Source organism: Phyllostomus discolor, chromosome 2 (genome assembly GCF_004126475.2).
Source record: "Phyllostomus discolor isolate MPI-MPIP mPhyDis1 chromosome 2, mPhyDis1.pri.v3, whole genome shotgun sequence".
NCBI classification, from domain to species: Eukaryota; Metazoa; Chordata; class Mammalia; order Chiroptera; family Phyllostomidae; genus Phyllostomus; species Phyllostomus discolor.
In genome coordinates, this window is record NC_040904.2 from 43,728,200 (window position 1) to 43,741,137 (window position 12,938).

The 12,938-nt window shown below is 42.2% G+C and overlaps 1 protein-coding gene across 1 annotated transcript in view; it reads right to left on the minus strand.

Moving 5' to 3' along the window:
• Nucleotides 1-12,938, minus strand: part of KLHL6 (kelch like family member 6) — a 59,770-nt gene that overhangs the window by 27,363 nt on the left and 19,469 nt on the right. Inside the window, exon 2 of the mRNA XM_028505104.2 lies at nucleotides 8,724-8,889. Within this exon, the coding sequence (XP_028360905.1) occupies nucleotides 8,724-8,889 (166 nt within the window). The remainder of the gene's footprint in view (nucleotides 1-8,723; nucleotides 8,890-12,938) is intronic.

Here is a 12,938-nt window from a genome sequence, read left to right on the forward strand (position 1 = left end):
CCAAGTTCTTACAGTTATTGTCCCAGATCTATAGTTTCTGACTACCTTGCTTATTTAAGATCAGAAGCCTGGAGGTCCAGTTAAGGCAATGAAACCCTTTGCTTCTCTGGTGTTTCTGTTAAGTGACATTTATCTCAAAATCCTTGCCTCATATGTGAGCTGGTCACTCTTCCCTTCCCCCTTCAGTGCTTCTCTTACTTTTATCTTTCCAAAACCACTTAAAGAAAATATGTTTCTCCTGGTATTGGCCCATAAATTATGGCCATGTTACTGGAAAATTTCTCTAGTGGGCAGATCTCTCAGTACCTGCCACAGTCAAAGATTCCTCCTAAAAGAAAGAACCCGTCCCACCCCTGCAATAGCTGATGGGGCCAATGGACCCTTGAGCCAAGGACCATGAGTCTTAACAGGCCAGCAACTCATGAAGTTGCCTCACATGAAAAGCTCTTTTCAAATAGCAATAGTGGTGTTTGGCTGGGTCAATAGGCTTCTCTCTTTCTGGACTGGAAGAGAAGCAATCAATGCATAATAGGAAGAGACTATGAGGAGGTCTGAAAAGAGAAACAGAAAATGAGGGAGAGGCTGAGTTGCATCAAAGAAACCTTGCCTACTGGATGGGTGAAGAACACCAAGACAATCTGATCCCCATTGATTTCAGTCCCTAATGGTGGTGCCAATTTCTGTGGATGTCCTAAAATGACAAGATAAAATGTCAACTCTAACACTATTCTCCACCTATGATTCCAAGTTCACTGAACTACAGCACAGTCCAGTTCATTGTACTATGCATGTGTCATACGAATCTGATAGAACAAAACTTTAAATCACAACTTCTTATCATCTTAATCCAGGAAAAAACAAAGCTCTAAGGATGACTTAGGGAAATGTTTCCACAGTTCAATGTCAGCTCATTTTATCGAAGGGAAAAAGAGACTGTCCAAAGTAGAGTAAGATTAACTCACAAATGATGGGGAGAAATTTCTATGTAACATCTATTATATATTAGGTACTTTATAAGTGTCACCTCATTTAATTTTCATAATAACTCTCCCTGAAAAGATAGATATTACTATTATCCTAATTTTACAGATACTAAAAAGAGGCTCAAAAAAGGTAAGTAACTTGTTCACTGCTGCACAGCCAAATAAGTAACAGAGTCCGGATGTAAAACCCATGTTCTTTCCACTCTGCCTTGTGGGAGATGGTTACAGATAACAGGGCATATTTCTTATCTAAAAAGACCCCAACAACATCGTACAGCCATTGAAAGAACAAGGTAGCTCTACACATACTAACCTATAACAGTCTCCAAAATATACTGTGAAGCCAATAAATAAATAAATAAATAAATAAGGCAACATGCAAAATTAAGTGCTTACTGTGCCAACATTCGTGTTTCATAAATGGAGGCCATGAGAGGGAGTGATGCATGCCCGTGTGTACTGGTAGGTGTATAGAATATGAAGGGCAGGAAGACTCGGCCAAAGTGAAGAATGTTCTACTGTATCCCCTCTTGTGTTTTTGATTTTGAAACAGAGTTATGTTTTATCCATCCAAAAATAAATAAATAATTTTTTAAACCACAAAGTCACTTCAGCAACCTATGAATTTCTGTTCCTTACAGTACCTTCAAGCATGAAAATATTCCCAGTACTCTATGTCTGAGACTTCAAAGCAAATAGTCTAGAAGCAAGAGAAATCAGAAAGCGGGTTAAATAGATATCCAGTAGCCCACAGAAACTCTTCTCTTATTTCATACAAATTAACACTTGTAGGAAAATGAATAAAATAGCCACAGAGAGATGCTTATTACTTGTTGTCTAGAAAGTGGACAAGGTTTGGGAAGATTTAAGGTGAGAGATTACCAGAAAGGGGGAATCAACAATAAACAGAGCTTGCTCTGTCTTTATTCTGTCTCTGTCCTGCTCTGCCACCTGGCTCACTAAATCTAAACTCTGCACTGAAGCTCACCACTTGGGAGAAAATGAAAAGAAGAAAAGGAAAAAGATAGAGGAGGAAAAAACAACTTTATAACAAAATAATTTTCATGTTAAAAATATGTAACAAAAGTAAATGAAATGATAAGTGATTAAGTATATAATCAAGCAATAGGGAAGTGGGGAAGATCTTTTCAAAAATGCACACCAAAGACACAAATCATCAAGGGGATGATCAATAGATTGGACTAAACTTCAAACTTTTCTACACAAAAAAGCTGTAACTGAAATTAGGAGTTAAATGACCAATGGAAAATGCTTGCAACATTATTACGAAAGGTTACAGTGTTACTATCTAAAGAATTCTCATAGCTTCTTGAAAAATCACCCAAAATTGAAACAAGAACAAGAAACAGAAGCATGAACTCCATCCTCAATGAAACTAGAAGACATCAGTAACCCCAAACCACAGAATATGAAGACTGGTGAGTGACTTTGCTGAAAGGAGAAAGGTCACACCAACTGCCTACAGAAGCTTGTCCCTCAGAACCCCCCAAATAGCAGGAACATTCAAGTCCCAAGGAAAGAGGACGGCCAGGGTGGGTGAGGGCTGATAACAGGGTGTCCGTTTAAGAAGTTAAGACTCTTCTTCACTTCGGGCAGTCTAACAACTCTCACTCTCACTCCCCCTGGATTGGAAGACTTATCCTCTGGAGAAATCATATCGGAGAGGTTCCACACTCAGAAACACCAGAAACTGAAGACGATGCATGAGAACATCTTGCTTAAAATAAGGAGGTTAAGCTAAGACCTGCACTCACACACACTTATACACCCAGTCTCAAACACATGCAGCTGTCTTACAACCCCTAGGCAAGAGACTGAAGATCATTACCTGGAGAAACTGAACAATCCTAGGAACAATCCGACAGATACTGATATTTGGGGATCCAATTTAAAAACCTGGAGAGGACCTGATAACCCTGGTAAAACTCTCTGGTCTACCAGCCTCTCATCCTGTTCCATGGGCACTGAGCTTCAAACAAGTATATTAAGGCTTCAGTCTTAGAGACAACTGAACAGCCAAGGACCAAATCATCAAAAGAGTATTTGAGGAAACCCTCTTTAGTGGTTGAGTGGTGCCCCACCCCTGCAAAAGATATTCCAAGTCATAATCCCCTAAACCTGTGAAAATCACCTTACATGGCCAAAGAGTGGGGTTAAGTTGAGGAACTTAAGAGGACCTGATCTGGGTGGCTCCTAAATGCAATCACAGTTATCTTTATAAAATACAGCCACACAGAGGAGAAGACACAGAAAAAGAGGAGGCAGTGGGACCATGAATGCAGAGATGTGTGCAAGGACCATGAATGCGGAGAATGCAGAGATGAATGCAGATCCCTTCCTCCGGGGAAGGGATGCCAGCAGCTACAAGACACTGGAAGAGGCAAAAAGCAGATTTTCCCCTAGAGTCTCCAAAAGGAGCACAGCCCTGCCAACACCTTGATTTTGAACTTCTGGACTCCAGAATTGTAAGAGAATAAATATCTATCGTTTTAAGGTACCAGTTTGTGGTAATTTGTTATGGTAGCAGCATAACAGAAAATTGATACACCTTCTAAGATGAAAGTTGGAGACTGAAGCAAACAGAGTAAAGAATTGAGAGAGAGAGAAAGAGCACAAGTGTAGAAGAAAACTTCAAATATGTAATAGCCTCAAAGAAATAAGAGTAAAAATCTATTAAAATAAATAGCAAGAATTCTTGCAAACTAAGGCTATGTTGGCAGAAGTTAAAAATTAACTGAAGAGTTGAAAGATAAAGTTGAAGAAATCTTTTTAAAAAGTGATGACAATGGTCAATAGAATAGAAAAGGTAAGAAAAAATAAAATTAACCATACTTTGCCATGTATAATGCTCACTTTTTTGTCCAAATTTTTAAGGAAAAAATAAGGATGCTCATTATACATGGATAGTGCTAATTCTGCAGCTATATAAATGTTTTTAATTCTTTTATTTATGCTTACGCATTAAAAATGTAACCCTAAAAAGTAATAATGATATCTGTGTGCAAAATAATATCCTTGAATATGATAATCAGTTTTGTTTCTAAATATTAATAAATTAAACATTGAATTTAAAAATTTAAACGAATGACTTTTTTCTGAAAGTTTGGGCCAGAAACATGGGTGTGCATTATGCACAGGAACACATTATACATGGCAAAATACGGGTAGACCCAAGAGATCCAACACCTAACTCCAAAAGACTGAACAGATAAAACAGCTGGAAAGTATCAAAGAGATAATACAAGAAAATTTCCAAGAATTGAAATACATGTGTCTCCAAATTGAAAAAAACTAACACAATGAATGAAAAAAACCTACAGCTATTTTAACTGCTGTTGCAAAAATGAATCTAATGGACATAAAAAAAGTATTACAACACAATACAGGGAAAATAAACACGAAAAAAGCACATGTGTCCAATAGGAACCAATTCTTATAGAATATGTAATGGTAAATAAAACAGAGCAATACCTTAACAATGTTAGAAGAAAATTGTTTTCAATCTTAAATTTTATACCCAGCTATAATATTAATCAAATATGAAGTAAAACAGAAATATTTTTATACATTTAAGTCTCCAAAAATCTATTCTATCATACACTCTTTTATCATAAACTATTAAAGATTACGATCCTGCCCTGGCTGATGTGGCTCAACGGATTGGGTGCCGGCCTGAGAACCTCAGGGTCGCTGGCTTGAGTCCCAGCCAGGGCACATGCCTCAGTTGTGGACCTGACCCTTGGTGGGAAGTGCTTGAGAAGCAACCACACAGTGATGTTTCTCTCCCTCTTTCTCCCTCCCATCCCCTCTCTCTAAAAATAAATAAATAAAATCTTCAAACGAAAATAAAAAAGGTTACAATCCATCAAAATGTAGGAGTATACAAGAAAAAAGATGGCCTGGGATCCAGGGAGAGAAAACTCAACAGAGGGAGGAGGTAGAAGGAACTCCCAGGGTGACAGCAACGGCCAGGCCAGGCCAGCAGCCGTGCAGCAGGACTAGAGAGCAACTGTCAGGGTTAGAGCCGGAGGACACAGAAGGAATTTCCCAAAATCACAATCAAGAGAGAGCAATGTACATACACAAGTAGTGTGGACATAGGGGAGTAAATAAAAGAAACATTTACAAACAAATGAAATTTTAAAACATTTAAAAACAATCTCCAGAAGAGTGGGCTGAAGAAGAGAGTAAGAGCAGGAGATTGCTGCTTTTTACAGCAAGACTGAGCTATCATTGACTTTTACGCTTGTATTTGATTCCTAGGGCTACTGACAAAATTACCACAAACTTGGCCACTTAACCAACCAGAATCCTTGCAGTTCTGAAGGTCAGAGATCTGAAATCCGGGTGTCGGCAGGGCTGGTTCTGTCCAGAGGCTCTGAGGTGTCTAGTTTGCACGTCTCTCATGTGGCCTTCTCCTCTCTGTGCCTCTGTGTCAAGTCTCCCTGTCCTTTCTCCTGTAAGGACAGCAGCCTTGGGATTTAGGGTGACCCCTAAATCCAGTACGATCTCATCTTGAGACCCTTACTTAATCATATCAGCAAAGACTGTATTTCCTTACAAGGTCATGGGGTTAAGCCTTGGACATATTTTTTCAGTGGGACACAATTCAACCCACTACAAAGCTATATGAAACATATTGAAATACTGAACATCTTTAGATATTTCTTTAGTATGTATACTGAAGAAAATTTTAACATCTATTTCCAAAGTGACTTCCGAAAAGGTTTCCATTTCCATTTCTCCCAGCAAGGGATGAAAGTGCTCATTTTTCCTCATTTTAGTAAACACTGAATATTGTATTGTATTTACTCTTGGCCAAAGTGATAGACAAAACTTAATTTGCCTTTTGGATTTCTAATGAGGTTTGACATTTAGATATACAGGGTCCGGCAGAAGTAACATCTGCTTGAGTGTGGTTAGTAGGGTAGTAATATGGATGTAATAATTTACAGTTTTAATTTGAACATTTCACCTAAAATGTCATATGGTGTGCTTGAGTATGTTGTTATGTTACAAAATTCCCTGCTTATGATTTTGTAACAAAAGATTTTGTCATAAAAAAGGGGTGTTATTTGTGCCAGACCCCATATATTTGGTGATCATTTGATCTTCCTTTTTTGTAAATTACCTGTTCATGTCCTTTCACTTTATTCCTATTAGGACATTCATTTCATCCATATGAAATAAAAATAAAAGGATATTTATGACAACATTGTTTTGAGCAGTCAAATACATAAAAACAACCTAAATTTTCAGCTATAGGGATTGATTCACCAAACTATTACAGCATTGAATTCCATTCAGCTGTTGTAAGTGTTATTATCAAAATGCATCTGTTGACATAAAAAGATGATTATAGTACAATACACAGACTAAAACAGTATTCCAATAGGAGCCATTCTTTTAAAACCTGTATGTGATAGATAATAATGTTACAAACATGCATATAGCATTTACCAGGCACTGTCCTAAACACTTCACACATGTTACCACCCCTGTTTTACTGAAGAGGGAATCAGAATACAACACGGTTAATGAAACTCACCCACAGTCACCCCGCAGGTAGATGGTGGAGCTGGGATTTTAATCCAGCAGTCTGGCTCCAAGCTGTGCTTTAACCACCCTGCTGCCTGCCTCTCTACAACTCTACAGAGGCAGCAAGTCGATGTGCAGAAAGTGACCTGAATGTCTATATACCAAGGAAGTTACCATATTGTCTCTGAATAAGAGGGGACTGTAGATAATTTTCCATTCTTTTTTGTAAGTATGGGTTTCTAATTTTCTGTAATGATTTTGTTATGTTATTGCAATTTAAAATTATTTAAAACTGCATTTGAAAAAACAAACTCTATCTCATTAGCCTCTCATACAGGATCTCCTTTCAACCAGTGGGAAAAACAGGAGACCTGGTTGCTAGCCCCAACTCTGTCACTCAAGGCACATAGTAAGGGCTCAATAAAATTTGTATTCATTGAGCATCTACTCTGATGTCAGACACTCTACTTGAAACAATAAATGCTATTACTATTATTATAGTTAGTGTTACCTGTCCATCTTTAGATGTCAGCAACCCCCTCTGGGCCCCAGGAAAGGAGATTAGCAATGAAGATGACAATGGCAGCTGTGGCCAGATGGAATAATGATGAATAGGGTGGATCTTCTCAATTTTAAGAGAGGCCATAAAGAGCCGGGGCGGGGGGTGGGGGGGGGCGGGAATACTGCTTTCTAAGAGAAGGCTCAGAAAAAGCTGTACTAGATCGCCTCTCCATGACATGGGTTGAATTTCCCTGAAGTTGGGCTGTTGGGGTAGTGAGGAGAGGCAATGAGACAAGACGAGGGTGCTGAGCACTAAGTTGCTGAGCCAATCCCTCCACATAGCAAGGGCTGTTTCCCTACCAGCCAGTAAGCCTGAGTGTATAAGCAGGTAAGGACAGAGAGAGGGCAAGGGGCGGGGTGTGTGGGTGGTAACTGACTGGAAGACACCACCAGGTAAGGTGTGACCAGCCCTGCTGGAAGGAATTTGCTTTGTATATTTAAAGTTCCCTGAGGTAATGGAGACAATAAAACTGGCCACACCGCAGCATCCCATTGTTTGGAATACATCCGAGCTGTCTCCCGGTGTATTTGCTCCCTCGTTCCACCCTTTCTCCCCTGTTAGACTTCAGAGGTCCCGCACAGTTGCCAGCCTCAACGAAGATCACCCCATTGCCTCTGGTCTTGACCCTGGCCTCCTCACTCCATACCTTCCCAGACTTTGTTTTCTGTTCTCCTCGATTGCTGACCTAGTGATGTTCCAAGAGGATGCCACCACTTCAAGTTCCAAACCGTGGACAAGCTCTGGCCTGGCCTGGCCTGGCCCGGCCCTGGATTTATCGTAAATACCATCGTCTTCAGTGAGATAATCTCTGGTGTAAGCCAATGGAACCAAGTTCAAAGGTAATATTAGACCTAGGCAAAGATGGTAACTTGAGAGGACCCCTATGATCATTGTGGATACAATCGACATAGCCTATAGGTCTGATTATTTTGTGAATTAAGTATAATTATAATTGGACTGAACAAACATAATCAAATGCCAACCATTAAACTTAGTTCCGAGGGTTCCCCAGCTCGTCTTTCATACTACCCCTCACGAGAGGTGCTCTTCTCTCACACCCACCATGAGGTGCCGACCAGTCAAGGCTCTGCTTTCCCCGGAACCGAGACACTCCTCCTCAAGAGACTGTGTGGTGTGGTGGCAAGCATGTGGCCTCTGGACTCAGAAAGCCCAGGGCTCAAATCATAGCTTTGTCACGTATCCTCTATATGCCTTACTTTTCCCACCCATAAAGTGGGGGCGAGTAAGTATCTCCCCGGGTTGTGCTAAGAATTAGAAGTTAAATACGTGAACTGGTGACTTCAGCCCCCGGATCCAACTAGGCTTCTGTAAACTATAGTCACTAATCCTGGAGTCAGGAACCAAGTGCCAGTACTAGGCACCAGGCTCTGCCAGTTTTATCTCATTAAGGAGTCACTGCCTCACCTCACCACCTCTCGGGAAATTTCCAAAGAGGCATCTTCTGACTTTCAAGTAAGCACAGGCCCAGCTAAATTGTATGTGTGTCTCCCAGGTACAGGCCCGGCAGCCAGTCCAGGCAGGCCTCTGGGGACCCATGCTTTCCCCTGCTACAGAGCTGCTTTCCCCTGCAAGCTCGCTGAGCCTGTTTGTTCACATACCTGGAAGAGGTTAGCAGCTTCCAGGACCCGCTGGACATTCTGCTTGGTGATCAGCGCCTTGCTGGTGTAGGTATAGTCCAGAAGAGTGTGCATGGTCTCAGCATCGACCCCTTTAATAATGATCCTCTTCTCATACTTTTCCTTTAAATCATTGCAGAACATGGCCCTGGAAAACAGACATGACAATGTGAGCCCAGGACTTTAAAGACCCTCTTCAGAGCTGTCTGCCCCATGGAACAGTTAAATGAGGTCATAACGCCAGTTTAGATTTAGATTTCTAACCTGAAGTCTAATAGGATTGGGGTCATTATCAGAAAAGGAAGAGAAACCAAAACTCCCTCTCTCTGCCATGTAAGCACACAGTGGCCATCTATAAGCCAGGAAGAGAGTTCTCACAGAAACTGACCGTGCTGGCACCATGATCTTGGACTTCTCTAAAGTTATGAGAACAGGTGCCATTCTCTTCCAGCCATGTCACTGGCTGGAAGGTAAATGGGACGGTCCCAAAGTAGACCTGATGACAGAATGTACTTCCCAAAACTGGGACTTCCATTCCAACAACAGGGGACTATACCCCTAAATCCTGTTCCTCCTCCCTTGCCCACACCTCCTATTTATCTCTGGAAATCCCTCATCAGCTTCAGATTACTCAGCTAGCTGACTTTTGAACCTTTTAGCCAATGAGATCTTCTCCCTCGGGTTCCCTCTGTCCTTTTCCTCTGTCTTTATCAAAAATAATCCTACTCTTCTCTCTTCCCTTCCCTCTTTCTCCTCACAGAATATGACAGTATGGAAAAAAAAGAGCAAATGTGAATTCTGCGAAGTTAACGTTCCCAGCCTGGAACCAGAGGAGCAGTGATGTCATTTGGGCAGATGACCGACTTACTAGCCACTTGCTTCAGCCATAAATCTCTCGGCCAGAGGGACACAGAGCTGTCTGCAGAACTATACGCCTTTAAAGTGATGTCACGTAGGCCTCACCTCGCTGCCTCCTGACTCCATAAAGAACTCTGCCATCAAAGCAACCACACAATTTCTTCCTGGCTCAGCCTGCCTCCTGGGAGGAGTTGGACGAGCTCACTCCCTGAGCCTCCTTTGTTTGAGTTTCTAGATCAGCATTGCTCAACAGAAACATAATGAGAGCCATATGGGTCCTTGTAGATTTTCTAGTGATTTTATTTTTTAACCAGTAGAAAAAGATAAAATTAACGTTAACATCTTCTATTTAAGCCAATATATCTCAAATAGTGTCATTTCAACATGCAATAAATATTTTTAAAGTATTAATGAAATAATTTACATTCTTTTTTTCCTGCTAAGTCTTCAAAATCCCTCATGTATATTTTATACTGAAAACACATCTCAATTCAGACCAGCCAAAATATAGATGCTCAGTCGCCACCTGTGGCTAATAGCTACTGTGCTCGACAGTGCAGCTCTGGAGCATCTGTCCTGGACTCTCGTGTTGGGTCACCCAGATCTGCAGTCATCTCAGGGGGCAAAGTGAATGCCACCCACGTCACTGCCATGTATGTGAATATATGAGAAAGAGGACATTTAGCAGGGAAGGGCAGTCAGTGATGATGACATCAAATGAAGCTTCTGATAACTGAGGCAGCATATCACCAGGGTCCCACCAAGGTGAACTTTAGAAATGCTACTTCCCCTACCATGAGACTTTAAGATTAGTGAAAGGTGAATTTTGTTGAATCAGTATAATCTCAAAAATTCCAGTGAAAACTGGGAAAGTCTACTGGAGAGACGTTTAATGTTAAATGAGATGGGTGTGTGACCTGTCTAATTCGGCGCCTTGCACTTTGAAGCGCTGTCAAAGAATGACTGTGTGTTCCCATGGGGCCCAGCTACTGGGGTCATCTGGGCTCTCGATTGGGCTTTCATTCAGACACAGCTTCTGAGTTCTCTCTTAGAATCAGTCACTGAATAACATCCTGCCCCAGCTCAGCCCATACCTGACTGGGTGTCTGCACCCCCCAGAAGCCCACCTTTGTGAGCTAATGATGTTTTAGGGGTGTGGGGGAAGATAGATGGGGGAGGGGAGGAGACCAAGCAAGACAAAAGTTGTATAGAAAGTCATTTTAGTCTGATCCTGCAGGGAACCATTGGAGAACACTCTCCAGAGTTGTTCCAACAAGAGGCAAAAAAGCTGGGCTGTGATATTCCAGCACCTGCTGACAGTCTTAGCTGTGGGCCACCCCAGGAGGAGGTAAATTCTCAGCACTTCTGGGTTTCAGTGTGTGAGCATGCATGTGCCCAAGCAAAGGGGCTCTGGGAGTCTCCGGGAGGGTGGAGAGACAACTGCAGTACTGGCTTTTAGCAGGTGGAGAGGGAGCTGTGGTCTGGTCTAGGCTCTGATGCTAACTCACTATGTGACCTTGTACAAGTAAGCAAACCTCAGTTTCCTCCTGTGTGACATGGTTTAATAATAGTTCCTACCCCAAAGAATCGTTGTACACAAAGTACCCAACACTCACTAAAGGAAGGCATTTCGTGCCAGATGTGAGGATCCTTGGCTGGCTAGTGGGAGACTCTTGAGGTAGGTACGCCAATCACACTCTGGGTGCAAGCCCTGAGCTCCAAGTCCAGATCAGTAAGTGGACGCCAGTTGCTGCCCTGCTGTCCACCACCCATCTGGAGTAAGGTTAGGTTCAGGCTGCACACACACTGGTCTGGAGACATTAGCATGGTGCCAGGCACATAGGAGTCAATGCATGTTCCTGGGAGAGAGTAGGAGCCACTGCCCTAAAGATAGTCCCCCTCTGGAGCTCTCTGGCCTGCCTTGGCTCCCTAAGAGCATTTCTCCGCTCTCCTCTGAGACTTTTTCTCCAATCTTCTGCCACTTAAAGACATTTCTCCCCGGGCCATAACCCCCATGCCGAACATAGAAAACATGGAACTAAGGAGAAATCTATGTATTTCTGATAGATCAAAGTCTGACGCCTCTGCTGCTCTCCCAGGAGATTCATGGAAACACCACGGCCAAGTTGGGACCCCGTGGAATGCACACAACCTGGGCAAGGTGGGCCGCCCCTAGGTTTCACTTTAATAACAATAATCTTTATGTTTATGGCACTTTGTAAGGCACACAACATTATCTTCTTTGAATATTACACCCTTTTTACAGGTGATAGACTGATCTAGAAGTTAAGTGAATTGCCCAAAACCATACAGATTGTCAGCAATAAAATGGGAACCAAACCTAGGACTCTGGGCTCTTAGTCTGGAGCTCAACTGGGCATGAAACCAAGAAAATCAGCAGGAGTTCAAGGCCATGTTTAGGGGGTCAACCGAATGTTAGTACTGAGAGAACCAGACCAAGCTTTACTCTTCGAGAACACAGCTGGGTTAGTTGCTAACCATTTGCCCCTTAGCTTATACATGAAATAAATAAAAATTTTGTGCAGTAAAAAACACTTTCTAGCCAGACACTGACCAATTGTCATGAGACTCTTGTAAAACAGAGGTAGCTATTAAAATCCTCATTTTACAGTAGAAACAGTCTCACAGCAGGGAGCCAGCTGCCCAATACTTCAGCAGTGAGTCAGCTTGGACCCCAGACTTGAGCTTGGGTGTGTGAGCTTATCTCCCACAACAGCCATGAAGGCATCCAAGGGCCACGTTGCCTGGGCTACACTCCCCTCCGAGCTCTGCAGGCCTCACCCCTCACCACATTCAGGTCTCTGCTCAGATGTCACCTCCTCAGAGTGGCCCCCACTGATGCTTCCCCCAATCCAAACAGTCACTCCTTAACATCTTTAGCTCCTTTATTTTTGTCATAACCCTGTCATACCTTGGAATTATATTACACTTCTGTTTGCTAACCAACTCAATGATCATCTCCCCACTAGAATGTGAGCTGAGTGAGGACATGGGTGCCATGCTCACCAGTGCATCCCTGGCATTAGAACAGTGCCTGTAACCTAATAGGGATTTAGTAAATATTGGAGGGGGGATGAATAAGTGAGTATGAATGAATGAACAAATTAATGAACAATGACCTTGTCTTTCCCAGCCCCTGGGTGCTTATTTTTGATAGGAATCTGCATCATCAAAAATTAGCAAACACCCTCCAAAGGACAAGACTGAGGAGGCCTGCCTTGAGGGTCCTGCACCTGCACAGAGAACTCACAATACACCCTCAGGTCCAAGGCCTGAACCTTAAAAGAGACACACACGTGATGGAACATTCCACTTACA